This window comes from Lepisma saccharinum, chromosome 14 (genome assembly GCF_977018435.1).
Source record: "Lepisma saccharinum chromosome 14, izLepSacc3.1, whole genome shotgun sequence".
NCBI lineage: Eukaryota > Metazoa > Arthropoda > Insecta > Zygentoma > Lepismatidae > Lepisma > Lepisma saccharinum.
In genome coordinates, this window is record NC_139242.1 from 77,611,235 (window position 1) to 77,630,058 (window position 18,824).

At 36.2% G+C, this 18,824-nt stretch overlaps 1 protein-coding gene across 1 annotated transcript in view; it reads left to right on the plus strand.

Annotated features, from left to right (window-relative positions):
- The window catches only part of DNAlig1 (DNA ligase 1), a 52,846-nt gene extending 39,303 nt beyond the window's left edge, over nucleotides 1–13,543 (plus strand). The window contains exons 9-17 of the mRNA XM_083136009.1: nucleotides 1,584–1,712; nucleotides 2,162–2,301; nucleotides 4,074–4,275; nucleotides 5,283–5,489; nucleotides 7,836–8,052; nucleotides 8,162–8,397; nucleotides 9,898–10,095; nucleotides 10,925–11,017; nucleotides 13,123–13,543. Coding sequence (XP_082992135.1) covers nucleotides 1,584–1,712; nucleotides 2,162–2,301; nucleotides 4,074–4,275; nucleotides 5,283–5,489; nucleotides 7,836–8,052; nucleotides 8,162–8,397; nucleotides 9,898–10,095; nucleotides 10,925–11,017; nucleotides 13,123–13,203 — 1,503 coding nt within the window. The 3' untranslated portion in view covers nucleotides 13,204–13,543. The remainder of the gene's footprint in view (nucleotides 1–1,583; nucleotides 1,713–2,161; nucleotides 2,302–4,073; nucleotides 4,276–5,282; nucleotides 5,490–7,835; nucleotides 8,053–8,161; nucleotides 8,398–9,897; nucleotides 10,096–10,924; nucleotides 11,018–13,122) is intronic.
- Nucleotides 13,544–18,824: the final 5,281 nt, after the last annotated feature.

Genomic DNA, 18,824 nt, shown 5'->3' on the forward strand with positions numbered 1-18,824 from the left:
TGTCAAAGCAAGTATTACAAGATATTTTCACTGCATGTCTTCATTCTTCTTTTACAATTCCATATTATTATTTCTTTTCTGTTAGAATAATTTCCTATACATAATTTTATAGCTGTCTTCCAATGGTGGAGTGGTTAACAGCATTCTACGATGGCAGGGGTCCCAGGTTCAAATTGCATGGGCATGGGTGTCCTTTGTGAGTGCCCCTTCATCAATTTCATCACTCATCCTCATCTTCGCAATTAGCCAAAAGGGGCAGAAATGCAAAGTAAAATGAACCAAATCAATTAATCTGTACATTATATGCTCAAGAATTGATTGTCTCTCATTTGAGTTTCACCTCTCTGATACTCCTTTTTTTTATAACAATTCATTTTGTTGTACCACTCGATTCGTATTTTTAAATTAGTCATGTGACTTGTTCTGTTAATTTCTTTCCAATTACACTAACAGCAAAGTTCTTTCGGGAATGTTTTACTAATTGTGCCCAGGTTTCTCAATCTTGTGGAAAATGTATATGTATAAAATATGAAACTGACTAAATAGCATTTACATCTTCCTTGCTTGATATTTCACCTTAGCAAACATTGCATTAGACAGGTGTATAAAATTGTTAATACAACGTAGCTATAATGGACAATTGTTCTTAACCATTTTAATTTCCTGTGAAAGTTCATATTTATGGAGCTGAAATTATGGAGTGAAGAAAGAAAATAATATCTGTATAACCAGAACAATAAATGCAACCCAAAACTTTTATCCTGTGATTAACCTATCCACTTACCATTTAAATTCCAATTTTTTTGCTATGAAATACCATTTAAATTTGGCCATCTCCCGTGATGGTTGCACAGCAAGACAAGATGTCAAATATTGTAAAAACTATCCAAGCAATTTATGTGAAAATTTTATATATTGAAGTGAAAGTACAGTAATAAGTATGAACATATGCAGTTTACTTGAAAAATAAATAGAAACTCACCTAATAGTTTCGATCACACACATCTGTCCATTTCCAGTCCTCAACCTTTAGTTTTTTCCTGCCACAGCCACCTCTTCCTCACTTTCACTACATTCTTCACTTTCAATAACACAAAATGAATCGGTGTGTTCATCTCCACTTCCAAAATCCACATTTTCCTCTTCATTGCTATCGAAAAGCAACTTTTCAATCGCAGAATCTTCTACAACATTCTTACACGACATGTTTGCAAGACATAACAAAGCAAGGTTTATCTACATGAGATATTACTGAACAAAATACGCTTGAAATGGTATGAAAGACTTAGCAGCACAAACATACACATTATAGATTCGAAAGATCATACAACCTCTGCCATCTATTGGCAGAAAAAGAAACTACGTGATGAAAATTGGGAACCCGTCGATTCGACGACTAGGTATGGCAAGCGAACGTCCAGACAGGCCGTCGATTCGAGGACTAGGTATGCAGATTGGTTAAATAAGATTGGGAAAGTAAGTGAATATTTTTATGTGCGCTACTGATTCACAAAACTTTTCAGTGTGATCAGTTGAATAAATATTGAAGGTGTAACAGCAGTAATATGTGAATTTCCTTTCAGTCTGTGTCGAAGAAAATGGACAAAATACAATCCATGTTTGTGGCATGTCGGCACTCAGAAGCCAGGTACCTCATCCGTTCTCTGCTTGGAAAGCTTAGGATTGGCCTGGCGGAGCAGTCGGTCCTTCAGGTAATTCTGTTCTTTTCCTACTGATATCAATACTTGCAAATTGTAACAGCTCAGAATAGTTCAGAACATTTATTAATTTTAGGATATAAATTTTTCGTTGGAACCATGTCATAGCAATCTATCAGAATTCTGCTTTTAAATACTCATAATTGCACATGAAATAGTCATTTAATCACAAAATCTATTTGTTCCCAACAGTGTTGTGAAAATAATGAAAAATATGAACATTTGCATAATTTCCAGGATATTTAGACTGTGAAAGTATTGTGCAACATTTTTGCAGACCCCACAAATTGAATGGTATTGGTGATTAATTTTAAACTGGTACTTTCTGATACCAATACCACTGGTTTTGGCCAATACTGATACATCAATATCAACTTTGCTCTAATGCTAATTAAACCACATTTCTGTTATCTCAAATCAATAATTTTGTGTGTTTCTCTCAGGCTCTTGCACTTGCATGTGTGACAACTCCTCCAGGACAGACTTATCCTCCTGAAATCATCAATGCTTCAAAGAAGATGTCTTCAGAGGCATTTAAATCAAAATTAGAGGAAGAGGCATTAATTTTGAAGACTACATACTGGTAAACTAATAACTTCATTTTCTCTGCGTAAAAATATTGTGCAAGTCAAAAAGGAGTGCATGCTGTAAAATATTCAAATTGAATATTATATCAGCAAATAGGGATGTGCCGAAGCCGATTACAGATATATGAAAATCGGCAGAAATCGACGCAGTGGCAAAACTCCGATATTTAAACTGGTACAGATAATACTAAAGTTTTACCTTCTAATAACTTTTATATTTTAGTTTTGTAAGATTTATTTAAAATTTAGGTTATGATTCTTCATGATTGTAGAGTTTTTGTAATAAAATTATTGCAAATTCTCATTCAGAGGATCAACCTACCTCAAAATCAGAAATAGAACAGTATATTGCTGAACCAACTATTCCACATGACCAGGATCCACTTTTGTATTGGAAATTCAAAAGTGAGTATCCAAACCTGAAGCAAGTCGTGAGAAAATACTTGGGCATACCTGCTGCATCAGTATTCAGTGTTGCTGGACAGATTTGCGATAAGAGAAGTAGGTTACTTTCAAAGGTGCTTTCAAAACCCATTTGAAATTTACAACATTAAGAACAGGAATTCCATTTTGCATTTCAAAGAACTGCTTGTGTACTAATGTTAAATCTCTTGAGAATCTATGTTCTTCTTTATGGTTCACATAGCCACTTTTTGTAAATGCAAATGTACATTCGCATCCCTTGAGAATATATATGTATATACAGGGTGACAATTAATGAACTATATGAAATAAAACAGTCATAATTTCTGAACGGTTCGCGTGATGACGTCCAAACTGCGTGGCTGGCCACAGGGCATGATGGGAATTCGTATGCGCATGCGACTTGATTCGCAAGTTTGAGAGAACAGGTAGTGTTTGTGATGCTAGTCAGGAGGTCATCGACAGCATCAATGTTAAGACATTTCAGCGGGTCATGCAGAATTTTGCTGTTCGTCTACGCCACGCCATCGACAGAGATGGCAGACATATCGAACATGTCATAACCTAAATCCGAATGTCTGTAGTGCCGTTTACATGTGCAATACAGTTTGTGTGCTACGTGGTTTGTCACTAATTTCCGTTTTATTTCATATAGTTCATTAATTGTCACCCTGTACATATGATATGCAATAGAAATGTACATAGCAAATTTATTTTTGTCATGCTGAAAATAACATCCCATTTCTGTTGAATAATCTTATGTATCAGAATCGGTTAAATATCGGCATCGGTTCCAAAAATTATCGGTGAGTACATTGGCATCAGTAAATTTTCAGCTTCGTCACATCTCTATCAGCAGGTTATGTTGCACTGCATGTAGAGATCCAGGTTTGATATTTGGTGGGATCCTAATTCAAATTGCAGACTGCATGGCTTCCATTGTCCTGTAAATTCTGGATAAGACAGGCAAATCAACTTGAAAGTGAATAAATATTGGAAAGATCAGGAATTTGGGGGGGAGGGCTTTTCTGAATGTGTGAAAACTACTATTTTTTTCTTCCTTACCAGAATTGGAAACTACAACCACATTTAATTTTTTGTTCCCAACTTAACCTAATTTGAACCCCATTTGACATTCCTGGATTTTACATTTCGACAATCAAAGGTTGAAAAACTTTTGGCCACTCTGTAGGTAATACAGTTACTTTATAGACAAATGATCTATTTTTTTGTGCAATAAGGGATTTAAGGCAATATTGACGAGAATTTATTGTATTCAAGTTACTTTACCTTGCCATTACATTTGTAACACAATGATAACAGTATTATTTGTTGTCTGCCTTAGTGAATGTCCAACGTATGACAAGATAATTCCCGTGTTGCTGAAAGAGGGGATCCGTGAGCTGCCCAACCATTGTCACATAACCCCAGGAATCCCTCTGAAGCCCATGTTGGCGCAGCCCACCAAGGGAGTCCAGGAGGTACTGCAGAGGTTTGAGAAGATGAAGTTCACCTGTGAGTGGAAGTATGATGGTGAAAGGGCTCAGGTGAATGCCTTATTATTGTTCATATCGTAACGGTGCGTAAGCCTGTACATTTTCTAGAAGTCCAAAGTTACAATCTGACCAAGGGTCATTCACTTATTTCTACCTGCCAGTTGCTCTTCTTAGGCATGTCATATATGCAGAATCAAGTGTAAAGAGACTTCCTGGAGTAATAGTTCAGCTCTCAGGTAAACAGGAGTAATTATGCTAAGGTAATAGGAAGTGACAACTTGACGAATCAGCATGGAGGAAGTCTCCACTGGCAACGGACAGAGGAGAAAGGTAGAAGGATTCTTGGAGAATAAGCAACAGCTCTTCGATTTTGGTCTGCGAACAAAGTCAGTCTTACTGACTTAGCCTGACAAACAAGCTTGGAGTACAGGCTTACACTTTGTTCTATAACTTCATCTCAACTTGATCATGAGACTTCATCTAGACAGGTAATTAGCCTACCCTACCATGTATGATTCAGGTTCAAAGTTTTTAAAAGGTGCTCGTTTGAAGAATTTGAAATGTAGGGAAAAGTAAAATCTGAAAAGATGAACTATTTTCTTTCTCTTTAGCATGTGGCAATACTCAGAATTTAATATATTCATTTGAAAACTAAAGAACTAACCCTGTAGCCTTCTTATACCCAAAGGTTCGTGGCTTCAGCAACACAGGCCTTCCATCTGTCCCTGTCCTGAGCAAGATCTATATATTCATTTGAAAACCTGTGGTATTTAGTTCTAAATGCCACCAGCAGATGGCATTAAGGATATGAAAATCAGCAGCGGGGGTTAGCATGAAGCAAGTAAATTGAAATCATCTTTTAACTTTTAGCAGTGATGTACTTTTTATGCCTTGTAAGCTTCTTGGTAGGCATTTAACCCAACCTAAGTGTGGAACTTGGCATCTGAAATTAAGAGAACAAATCAGATTCATGAACAAAATAAGTGTTTGTTTCAGATATATTATGTAAACTGTTGAATTTTTTTAATGCACATTGGTCGTTCATATTTTGTTCCCAGATTCACATGGACGAAGCCAAGAAGATCTCCATCTACAGCAGAAACCAGGAGAACAACACAACAAAGTACCCTGACGTCATCTCCAGCCTTCCACAATGCATTGGGGAGAACGTGAAGTCGTGCATCATGGACTGCGAGGCAGTTGCTTGGGACAGGGAGAAGGAGCAGATTCTACCCTTCCAGATCCTAAGCACAAGGAAGAAGAAGGTCAGTATCTGGGCTGGTTTCCCCATGTTCAATTGACTTCACCTGCTTCCTATATTTAAACTTATCATAGCAAATACTTTTGTTATTTATGAAATAGGTTAGAACAGTTTTTTTACTCTGAAGAGTGTGCTTACTTGTACTCTTTTCATGAATGCTTTATGGTAACTGAAGGTGAAATTGTAGGCTTCCACCTTGGAGTTAATATTTCCACATAGTTTAATTTGCTCAAAGCAGAATATCAAAAATTTAATTTAAATTGGAGGTGAACAATGAAATTTTGGATGATATGGATAAAGTACAGATATAAAATTTACCGATACCAATAACCGATATTTAGGGGCATGCATATTTTGTTTATGACGAAAAAACGAAATGTGAAAAAACACATTGTAGTGTTAATTTTTCATGTTTTTGAAAGGTGTGAGATGCATTTCGTGACCATATTTTGTCACGAAATAATGCGAAATGAACTGCAAAAAGCGAAATTAGCTCTTAAACACGAAATTTAGGGTTTGTTCACCGACGCGACATCTTCTGACGTCCGAATTATCCTGAGAGTTATGCAATTCCCGGAAAATTGATTAATTCTGCTGTTAACCTTTTGGATCCCAAGGGTCTCGAACGAGATACCCAACTGTAACCCTCACGGTCCCAAGCATCTTGATCGAGACGCTGTGTCAAGGTCGTAGTTTTTACGTTATAACTTTTCTATTTTTGGCTAGAATTTCGATTTTTTTCTTTTATATTGTTCCTAACACATGTATTTAACATAAATGTTTCTTGCACCTTTTTTTTTCTTCATGAAAATGGAGGTGAAAAGGCGGGAAAAGGGACTTCTCTTTTCAAGGGAAAATATAAATTTCAAACATTTCAACAATTTTTAAAAATAATTTTTGGGGGTTTTCTCCCTTCCCCCTCCATATATACGTCAAATTTGCATAAATTTTGCATTTTGTGCATTTTGAAAAAAAAAAATTGGGGGGCGGGGGGAAACACCATTTTTTTAAGAAAAGTATTTTTGAGGGGATTTCCCCCCTTTCCCCCTCCATATGTACGCCGAATGTGCATAAATTATATATCGTCTGAATCTGTGATTCATTCTGCGTACAACGGTATATCTTTCATATTTCTAGGGCATTTAGTTTCTGAGCTATAGTCGTTTCAAGGTACCGCTGCATTTTGAAGCTTGAATCAGTGGCGTGCCCACCATTCCTTTTGGGGGTACAACTCAAGTTACATTGGTCATACGACAATGATGCAAATATTTTTGTGTTCCTTACATGCCAGCGATAATTTCTATGTGCATTTTGAACTTTTCATATCCTTTTTTTCGGGGGGAGCGGGGGGGGGGGGGGGGGCGAAACCTCATTTTTTAAAAAAAAAGTATTTTCAGGGGATTTCCCCCCTTTCCCCCTCCATATATACGCCGAATTTGCATAAATTTCATATAGTCTGAATCTCTGGTTCATTCCGCGTACAACGGTATATCACTCATCTCTCTAGGGCAATTAGTCTCCGATCTACACTCATTTAATTGAAACTCTGCATTTTGCTCAAAATCGGCTCGGGACCGAGAGGCTTACTTGTGAAAATGGCCTTGGGACTCAAAAGGTTAATATTGGAGAATCAAAAATGGACTCCTTTACATAGAAATAAACTTAATACTCTGATAACTACATAAATGTGCTATTAGAAGTGAAATAATTCAGTGGAATAAGCATAGTTTTTAAATCAAATTTAGGATTACATTCACAATTTTAAAACCAAAATGTATTTTTATATAACACTTTTCATCCAATTTTTCACAGCTATAACACCGATATTTTATTTTATTTACCGGTTTTGAACCTGAAATTGACTGTTTTTGTACCGAAAGTTTGCTTTTTTATTTACCAAAAATATGTGGCTCTACCGATATTCTACCAATCCGATATAAAATTCTAAATAGTCCTTGAAGTACTGAATGGTTCATTAACCTCTTTAATAAATGTTTGTTACCAGATGACTGACGTGCAAAGGAAGCAGCATATTTAAAATATGCTTTTAAAAATGTAGGAAATGATGATCACATGTTCATATTTATAACAAAGTGGCAGAATATTGCACTAAATTATAAGATGTTTATAGATATATCAGATTGGTAAAATTACTGTTAATTTTACTGATTAACTGATGCACCTACATTGGCTGATACCAATTGAGTATTAATCAATCTGTCCCATCCCTAATTTAAAGCTAGTTTACATTCAAGTAGTTTTCTAGTTTCCATTCTTCCATATTTACGTACAAATTTGCAACTGTTTTCTTTTTCTGTTCAGTTATCACTTTCTCTGTTTTTCATATTAGGATGCCACCGAGTCTGAAATAAAGGTTCGCGTGTGCGTGTTCATGTTTGACCTTCTGTACCTGAATGGGGAGTCCCTTGTGAAAGAGACGCTGTCCACCAGGAGGCAGCTGCTGAAGGACAACTTCAAGGAAGTGGTCGACGAATTCCAGTTTGCAACAAGCATCGACACCCAAGGCATGGAGGAGGTGCAGGAGTTCCTGGAAGAATCTGTCAAAGGTTGGTTGATTGTATGTAGCACTGTACTTTCCTTGTAATATAGGACTTGAATTTTGGTCTTTGATTCTGTAAACATTTAAAACTTGCTGATTTTGAAATTTATTTGCAGGGAATTGTGAAGGTCTTATGGTGAAAACACTGGAGGAAGATGCCACGTATGAAATTGCAAAACGATCTCGGAATTGGCTGAAGCTGAAGAAGGATTACCTGGAAGGAGTAGGCGACACTCTAGACGTCGTGGTTTTAGGGGGTTACCTGGGACGAGGGAAGAGGACAGGCACTTACGGAGGGTTCCTGTTGGCCTGTTATGATGCTGAGAATGAAGAATATCAAAGCTTGTGCAGGGTATGTTAATATTTATACTATTACTTAACACTTCTGAAATTTCATGTGTTCTTTTGAGTTGCAAAAATATACAGCCCCCACCCCTCCACAAGAAACATTTCTGTTTTTTCAGTATGGACAGATTAGGCCTCAATTTAAATTTTCATTACTTCACGTTAGGTCTGTATTTTCTTATGTTTATTACATAGGCAGTGGTGTACAAAGTGTGAACAATGCACTCCAGTTTAATGTGGAAATATTGTAGGAATGGGACAATTGGTATCAGGTAATATAAATAGAGTGGCCATGCGGTCTAAGGCATCATGCTTTGGGCTCCGACTACGGGACGTGCGCAGGTTCGAGTCTCCTATGGGAGAAGCTTAACAATTTTTATTGTGAGATTTCGGCCTGTGTATGGAACCAGTGGCCATCCACCATCATGAGGAAATTGGAGAGCTACGAATGAGTAGCGTAACCCAGTCACGGAAACCTACCACAATGACGGGGGGGGTTTGTCGTGCTGACCACATGTCATCCCGTAACTGGTTGGATGATCTTCCACCATGGCAGGTGGGAGTGAGGCTGACAGTCAGTAGGTAGGCCCTGGCCTTCACAGGCTGTTGTGCCTCAGGTTAAGATTTAATATAAATCGTGTAACCTCGATTTTTCGTTTTTAGGTCACCAAGGTGAAAAAAATTAACATCCGGGAAAATTTTGTAGCATTTTGCTTCATTGGGACCATGAAGATTGATTGTATAATGTAGGAGAATTTTCAGATTGATTGTGTAATGTAGCAGAATTTTCAATTGGTGAATGTAAAATTGTTTTTTGTGTGTGTGCCAAAATGTGATCGCTAGAGGCATGCAAATTTAGTTATGAAATAACATGTTGTAATATTCATTTTTCATGTTTCTGAAAGGTGTGAGGTGCATTTTACTACCCTGTCTTGTCACGAAATAATGCAAAATGAACTGCAAAATGCGAAATATACTCTTAAACATGAAATTTACCGTTTATATACCGATGTGACACTTTCTGAAGTCTGAAGTATCCTGTGAGTTATGCAATTCAAGGAAAATAGATTAATTCTGCTGTAAATATTTGAGAAGCAAAAATGGACCCCTTTACACAGGAATAAACTTAATATTCTGGTAACTACATAAATGTGCTATTATAAGGGATAAGTTTACTTTGTGTAATAAGGGCAGTTTTTAAATCAAATTTAGGATTATATTCACAATTTTAAAACCAAAATGTCATTTTATATAGCACTTTTGATGAGATTATTCACCGCTACAACACCGAAATGTTATATTATTTACCGCTTTTGAAACTGAAATCGACTCTGTTTTTGTACCAAAATTTTCCTTTTTTATTTACCAAAAATATGTGCCTCTAGTGATCGCATAATGCAACTTTTTAGACCAACACATTCTTGAAATTTGAAAATAATTTATTTTTTTACCCATCCTAATATGCAGTATAGATAAGTGATAATAATTTTCAGCTATCTTCTTTCAGATTGGAACCGGTTTCAGTGATGATTCCTTGCAGAAGCATTCCGAGTTCTTCAAGGAGCATGTGATCCCTGAACCAAAGTCTTATTACCGTTATGACCCCAGTCTGGCCCCCGATCACTGGTTTGAAGTTGCCCAGGTCTGGGAGATAAAGTGTGCAGATCTCTCGCTCTCACCTATCCACAGGGCTGCTCTGGGCATTGTAAGTTTTTTGATGCATGAAGCACATGTATACCTTGGATTCTATTTCTTCCTTAAATATGTGAACATAAAATTTGCATATGTGAGTAATGTTGTTGCATGCTTATGGACAGTTATAGAACTTATTTCTTCCTTATACAGAATGATTAGGGGCATGCATATTTTGTTTTTGACGAAAAAACGAAATTTGAAAAACACATTGTAGTGTTAATTTTTCATATTTTTGAAAGGTGCGAGGTGCATTTTGTGACCAAATTTCGTCACGAAATAATGCAAAATGAACTGTAAAAAGCGAAATTAACTCTTAAACACGAAATTCAGGGTTTATTCACCGACGCGACACCTTCTGAGGTCTGAATTATCCTGAGAGTTATGCAATTCCCGGAAAATTGATTAATTCTGCTGTTAATATTGGAGAAGCAAAAATGGACTCCTTTACACAGAAATAAACTTAATACTCTGATAATGTGCTATTAGAAGTGAAATGTTAATTCTGTGGAATAAGTGTAGTTTTTAAATCAAATTTAGGATTATTTTCACAATTTTAAAACCAGTATGTCTTTTTATATACCACTTTTCATCCATTTTTTCACCGCTATAACACCGATATTTTATTTCATTTACCGCTTTTGAACCCGAAATTGACTCCGTTTTTGTACCGAAATTTTGCTTTTTTATTTACCAAAAATACGTGCCTCTAAGAATGATTTTTGAGCTCCAATTAGCTGATAATCTCTACTTTGCATACTATTATTTAATTTAAGTATTAAATTGTGTAAACGTGGATATTATTATGTGCAAGTTTACATATCGTGAGTTTTTATTTCCAGGTGGATCCAGAAAAAGGGATTTCCCTCAGGTTTCCTCGTTTTATCAGGATCAGGGATGACAAAAATGTTGAAGATGCCACGTCATCTGAGCAGGTGAGATTCCATAAAATGACTGAGCTGATTGGCGTGGTCTCTTACAGGAGTTGATGCCATTTTAGAATCCCTCTTTGGTCAGCCTCTGTAGTATTGTGATTAGCATGGTTCAAATCCAAGTTCAGGTCATTGTTTATTCTTGTGGTCATTCTATAACCACAAGTCATACATGCATGTCATTCAATTATGTTTTTACGCTCATTCAAGAGAACTGGAAAAATGCAGTGGAGGAACAAGTGAGAATTTGGTCCTGATACAAAATTGTCCAATGAATACAGCATGAAACATCATTCTGTGCCATCAATTTTGAAATATTTTTTTAAAAAAAATATGGGCTGCGTCAGAGAAATTGTGAAAAAAGCATGTTAAGGCGAGGAGGGACAATTTCCCCTAGGTCTTTCTCGCTGGGGCAGCTGCTGATCACTGTTGCCAACTTCGCTCTTTTGGAGCCAGATCTGGCTCTTTCGTGCACTCATTTGACTGTGAACTGTGGCACCCGCCCTCTGCCCCACCATGATGCCACCACTGGCTCCGGCCCATAAAGACCAACCTTTGCCATGAATGTACATTTTGCACGTGACGTGATATTCGTATAGCTATAGGCTGCACCACCCACCTCTTCTTTCCTCCCCATGTATTTTTATATATAGCGCTGTGGCTAAGATGAAGATGACAATTTTGTTATCTGGGAACCCTTTATTTTCGATTTTATATTAACATCATTGGATTATTGAGATGGGTGATGCCGCCAAATCTAGGTGGTGAAAACTAAGAATAAATTGCCATCACTTTGAAGCTAACGGTAATAGCAGAACCCCACCCCTCTGACAACTAAAATTACCCTAGTAGGCACTTTATGCAGCCTTCGTTAATCTAGCTCCTTGAAAGTTCTCTTTAGCTATATTAATGGTGAAATTTAGCTCTATTATGCACATCAGGTTTGGCAACACTGCCAGGAGGACCGTAGGAGGCAAAGAGAAATGCACTAGGCTTATGGGACTATTATTTTATTCATTCTCTCGGGAATATCAAACATCCGATGACGTAGAAAAGTACATGGACGGAAAAAGGACACATTGAACTATGTCATAGTAGTAGGAAAAGTCGAAACTCCCATTTGATGAGTTGTAACTTGAAGTTGAAGCTGATGTCCCATAAGGAATACATGGGATTCGGTAAATACTTATTAATGATACTTTTCAAACATCGTGTCTAGCTTACTAATCAACTTGAAAAATAGTTTCCACTTGCAACATGGAGAGAAATTCATACTCTCTTGCATACTAAACCCTTTTTTAAATAGCAGTGCCCAATCCGACGATATTGAAATAAATGCACAACTGGTGCATAATTGTCCCCCCTCGCCTTAAGAAAGGGATATTTTTCTCATCACATATCGTGACTACTAGTCCCTGTATGTACTTAGATGTATATACTTAGACCAAATATTATATCTCATCACAGTACCATTGTGCATATTCAGCCTCCTACTGAAAGTTTTTACTCATCAGACATTTAAGAAAATGATGCTAGGGCAAGTAAAAAATTATCCCCACTTTTACCATAACTTTTTTTAGGTTGGCCACACTGCCTTCAGCGCTCGCATGCTGAAAGGTGGTACTCTTGTGGTTACGTGGCCGAGGTTTTATCTTAATTGCTCCATTTTCTGTCTTTTGTTACAGAGTAAACATATCCGCTCCACTGGCAGTGTGCACCAAGGGTAAATGGAGATGAAACCTGAAGAAAGTTATGGTGAAAGTGCAGATAATTTTTGACTTCCCCTCGTATATCTTCTGACAGTTATATTTCATCTGTTTTTTTTATTGTCCTCGTGATTGTAAGAGCCAAAATTTACAGACATTTAAAAAAAGATGTTCTTCCTTTCGTAAGGCATATCCCATCTGAGTAATCCATCTGGTTACATACATTTATTAAGGAGGTAATTAAAATATTCTGCTTGGGAAGATTTTACATTGGATCAGAGGTAAATTTTTATGTCTGTACTATTTGGGTGTTGGTAAATATGTTTCAGAAAGATCTATTTAAATATGTGTAAATATTTTTAAAATATGAAAAATGAATTGTGTAATTAATGTTTATTGCAGGTTGCCCAAATGTATAAAAATCAGGACCAAATCAAAAATCAACAAGGAGGTACAAAAACTGCAGAGGAAGATTTTTATTAGCTGAATAATGAGTAACTAGCACTTTTCCAAGGGACCAAGTTAAGCTAACAGTTTGGAATGAAGAAGTGAAATATTCATGCATAAGAAGACTAAATTATTATTTTGCAAAGCTTAGTTGTAAAAAGCATCCCTGCTACATTAATTGACTTTTCTTACCAGTATCTTTGTATTGTAGAGCAAGTGGAACTTTGCTAGTTCAAGTTGTTTCTACTGGTGATTTCTGTTATAACCTTCTTTGTGTATGTTGAAGGGTTAAGGCTCGACTGGACAATTTCGCAACCGAATGGGCAAATTTTTTAAAAACTTTCCTCTCCATTCGAAAAACCGCGGTAATATTCCAAAATCTGAAAAATTATATGAGCTTAGAATTTCTTCTAGAGCATTGAAGTGAATTTTCGTGTGGTTTGCTTTCGCTGTTATCTAGATATTATCAATAGTTTCGCGATTATGTAAGTCTATTAAACTATTGATAATATCTAGATAGCAGTGAAAGCAAACTACACAAATATTCACGTGAATGCTCTAGAAGGAATTCTAAGCTGATGTAATTTTTCAGATTTTGAAATATCACAGCGGTTTTTCGAATGGAGAGGAAAATTTGAAAATATTCATCCATTCGGTTGCCAAAGATCCAGTCGAGCCTTAAATTTACTAGGTTAATGATTTTTAAAAAATACTAATGAAAAAGTTCTGACACAACCAGAATCTCTTGCAATGTGTTCACATCCTAATTGTTTGCATAATCATCAATCACCTCATTAACTTTTATCCTCTGCCTACAGTTTCAAAATTACATATGCAGTGCTTTTCACGGTCAAGTTGCCCATGGAGCTTCAGCTAGCACACCGGGCAATGAAAAAGCGTCTGCCAGCATTTAGACCCATAGCTGTACGCTGGACGTGCCAGTGCTCCAGTATCCAGATAGCTAGTGCCCAGTTTGCACGTGTTTGTGAAGTGTTTAGGTGTTAACAAGTGTTTTAGATTGTTTTGTTTTAGTTTAGGTATTACTGGTGCTTTTCTGCAGTCTAATAATGCCACGCCACAAGTGCAATTTAAAACAACAATTTTTTTATGTACAACTCTCACGTCATTATGAATTCTTGTAGGGAAGTTAAAATGTGTTTTGCAGCAGAATTCCCAGATGTTCCTGTTCCGAACGGAGACATCTTTTGAAAACTTGTGAACAAATTCAGGGAAACAGGGTCTGTTCTTGATAAGAAGTGAAGGTTGAAATGGCGTTTGCTTACTGAGGAGAAACTAGATGACGTTGGAGCACAATTGGAACACAATCCTCAAAAATTCCTTTGGTGCCTTGCACAAGTAACAGACTTTTCCATGACATCTGCATGGCGAGCTACCAAGCTTTTAAACCTGAAACCATACATTAGAAGAATTGAAAGAAAATGTCAGGAGAGAAATTGAAGCAATTTCAGAACAACTGATACGTGTTAGTGAAAATTTCCTATTAATATGCCGTGGATGCAGGAGGGCATTTCCAACACCTCTTGTAATATTTCGTTTTTGACAAAAGAACGAAATTTGAAAAAACACATTGTAGTGTTAATTTTTAATGTTTTTGAAAGGTGTGAGATGCATTTTGTGACCATGTTTTGTCACGAAATAATGCGAAATGAACTGCAAAAAGCGAAATTAACCCTTAAACACGAAATTTAGGATTTATTCACCGACGCGACACCTTCTGAGGTCTGAATTATCCTGAGAGTTATGCAATTCCCGGGAAATGATTAATTCTGCTGTTAATATTGGAGAAAGAAAAATTGACTCCTTTACACAGAAATAAACTAAATACTCGGATAACTACATAAATGGGCTATTAGAAGTGAAATGTTAATTCTGTGGAATAAGTGTAGCTTTTAAATCAAATTTAGGATTATATTCACAATTTTAAAACCAAAATGTCATTTTATATAGCATTTTTTATGTGATTATTCACCGCTATAACACAGATATTTTATTTTATTTACCACTTTTGAACCCGAAATTGACTCAGTTTTTATATCGAAATTTTGCTTTTTTATTTACCAAACATATGTGGCTCTAGTAACAGGGTACATGCTGATTTTAATTGTAACTGTCCGTGTAATTGTACAAGCTTATTTCATTAGGTATGACTTGAGTTGACCGGACCCCTCTCCGATTTTCTTCATATTTGACATAGTCACTAATTGAAGCCTCCTAATCACGAATCTGAAGTTAAAATTTGTCGGAAACATACAGAAATTGCGAACCATTGATGCTAGCCTCATGAACCATTAGCGCTAGCCTCACGAACCATTGGCGCTAGCCTCACGAACCATTGGCACGTGGTTAGGTTAGTTTAGGTTAGGTTAGGCATAGTTAAAATTTGGTGTCGTGGTAGTATCAGGAATATATATATTTGCTTGTGAAACAAAAAATTTCGCGAAAATCGACTGTTTCCATTCCGAAAACTAACGCCTTATTTTCGCTTATTTTGAAATTTCTAGACATTTCCAACAAATTTTAACTTCAGATTCGTGATTAGGAGGCCTCAATTAGTGAGTATGCCAAATGTGAAGAAAATCGGAGAGGGGTCCGGTCATTTCAAGTCGTTCCTTTCATTACATAGCTAGCTGTTGCAGTTACATGGATGTTGTTTCCACTTTGCTGGCAGATGCACTCTCACGGCCTCATGTGCCATCCACAGCTTCATAAGCAACTTCACTGTGAAAAACACTGTATAAACATTGAAGTGACTTATGCTTCTGATATATATTGTTGGATACAGAAACAGCACATGGTTTAAAGTAAAAATAAGTCTGTAATATGTTTAAAATTCCAGGAATCTTCAGTGTCTTTTCATTAAACTTGTTCTCCGAGGCCTTGGCTACATTTTCTTTCTTTCTGCGTCTTCTTTTGTGCTCAAATTTTTCATGTTGACAGTGTTACTTTTATGTACTTATTTGTCTCCTGCAAGTATGTTTGGTTTTAGCATGTTCATTCACTTTGTGTACACAATGAAAAGTTCAAGAACAGAACAAAGAATGTACAATTCTTTTGTGTTAACTAGTGGTGAGCTGATACCCTGACTGCTTCCAACCGATACCGATATCGATACTTGTATTATTCCAGTTTAAAATAACAAAAGCTAGTTACTGAGTCATAACAACTCACCAAATCATATTGCATTAATGACATTAAATAACTCCCAAATCTTTCCAGATGCAGAGAATAATAATATTAAAGAAAAATTGAAATGTTGCAACCATTTTTAAAGTTGTGCAGTTACACCGAAAAATCTGTGGTTTTTTAGTATCTTTTCTTCAATTTCATGTGAACAACGTTCTTGTCGTTTGGGTTAACCTGGTTAGGGAGAAAAACGACGTAAAAATATATACATACAAATACAGATATGTAATTAATAATGCTCATTTGGCAGGCTGTTTATGCCTTGATATCCATTATTCTCTGTCATTTGGAATAGAAACAAGTCACTGCAGTGTCGGTATCTGCCAGCAGTCCCACAGAAGACCTACACAGATGATTAGGAATCCACAACTCTCTCTCCCCACAGTAACATTCATGCCTTTCCCAAAAAATCTGGAGGCAGCCCAGCATGATAATGTTGGTTTTAAAGACATCCATGTTCTTACCCCACGAGTTTGCGAGCAAGAATTGGCAGTGAATGGTTTGTTTTATTTCCACATAGTGTTGACCACCCGGCAGTTACATGCTTTCAATGTCATGTTTGGGTGCAGCACTTGACTCCTGTCTTTGATCTTGTGATCTGCTTCCCAGGAGGGTACAGCCTTTCTCGGAAATCTACATGGAACTTCCTGTGCTGGACCCTCAAGTCACAAGGAAGGTTGAACGAACCTTTGAAAAGGACAAATGAGTTCTTTCTCTTGGCTGCTATTCTACCCACTCAAGATCGTTGGTATAGGATGGTATTGGCGAAATAAATTCAACCGATACCAATCAGCTCAGCCCTAGTGTTAACACATTCTCAGTGATTATAGCTGAAAACTGAAAAAAAATGATTTGTGGTTTAATTTTAAAATTTCAGGGGCTCACAATGCTAAATGCAATGTCACATTGTGTGACAGAAAATTTCTCTCAAAAACAAATGAAATACATTTGGAATGAACAGAAAATTCCCAGACTTCAGTCTGTAAAGCTACAATACTTCCTACACATTGTTGTTCACAGTTATTGTGACACGAACTGTGATTATATTTTTTTCTCACATTAAACTACAACCATAAAATGACTGCATAAAATATGTGATGATGAAATACAGTTGAAACTTGATTTTACATTTTTTATTGAATCAAGATGAAAAAATAAACTTAAAATCCATGACATCTTTATAACATTTAGCTTTAATGGGACCATGAAGATTGAATGCATAATGCATGAAAATGTAAAATTAGAGTTCCACCGTAAACCAACTCTGAAAAGATCATTTTTCTAGCTTGCTATTACTAGTAAAATTATTACTTGACAGTGGAATACACTGAATAAATTCACCACCAGGTTGATTGGACTCATATTTTCCTCCTACGTAGATTACTAATTTCCTATTTATTTTAATGGAAAAACAAAAATGTTGAAATGCCCTCTGTACAGTAAACCATATTTAAGTGCTCCTTTGTGGTTTTGACATGATAAAATGAGAATATTTTTTAAAAACTGAGGGAGTATGAATATGTAAATGTAGACTTTTGTAAAGCAACATTCGCATTTTATAATTTTAATAAAGTCTATATATATTTGAAGCTCCAAGTTTGTTCATGTTCCTACTAGAATATGCATTAAAACTATGTGGAGCCAGGGTTCATACGTTATACCTTTGGTACAGCAGTTTTATTTTATCCAATTTTATATTTTTCTTTTGATCCCAGGCCCCTGAAGAACATACAATAGTGGTTTCACTTTATTTCTAGAAATGTTGGGTCAGTAAAAGTATTATTTTTTTACAAATAAGCCAATATGACTATATATATATTAACACACGCACAAAAACACAGTGAAATCTTGATTATGTTATTCAGGGACCTAAGGTTAAGAGACTTAATACTGTTTGTAATATAAAATCGATGTATGTGGAACCATTCTAGAAGAATATTTCAGACCACATTTCACTATTTGTTTAAAATTTTTTTGATCAGATATTCACCATGTTTCAAAATGATGTGAACGATTTCAACTTGTTACATTTTATTCATAAATTGTCAATATAAGATACAATTTCACACATATATGTAAGTTTAAGTGCCAATGGTTATCGCAAAGTTAACTCATAAATGCTAAATGTGAGCACCCTTCGTTAGTGTGCACATGTCATTACAGTAATCTAACTCTATCCAGGCTATTTCAGCATGTTCTCATCAATAGTTTGCACCACAGCACTAATGCGATAGAGTTCTTTGCTGGTTGATCTTTATGAAATTGTGTACGGAACTGGCATCCTACTTTCGCAAAGTGGTTTCTCCTCACCACAGGCAGCAATTTAATAACTGGTCAGCCTGGCACCTGGTGGCAGAATTTAGAACTACTGGTACCGTTCTAAAAAAACGACAAAAAGAGAGAAGGTTGAGTTCGAATTTTTTATTTTTGATCTGTGATTATTTTCTATTGCA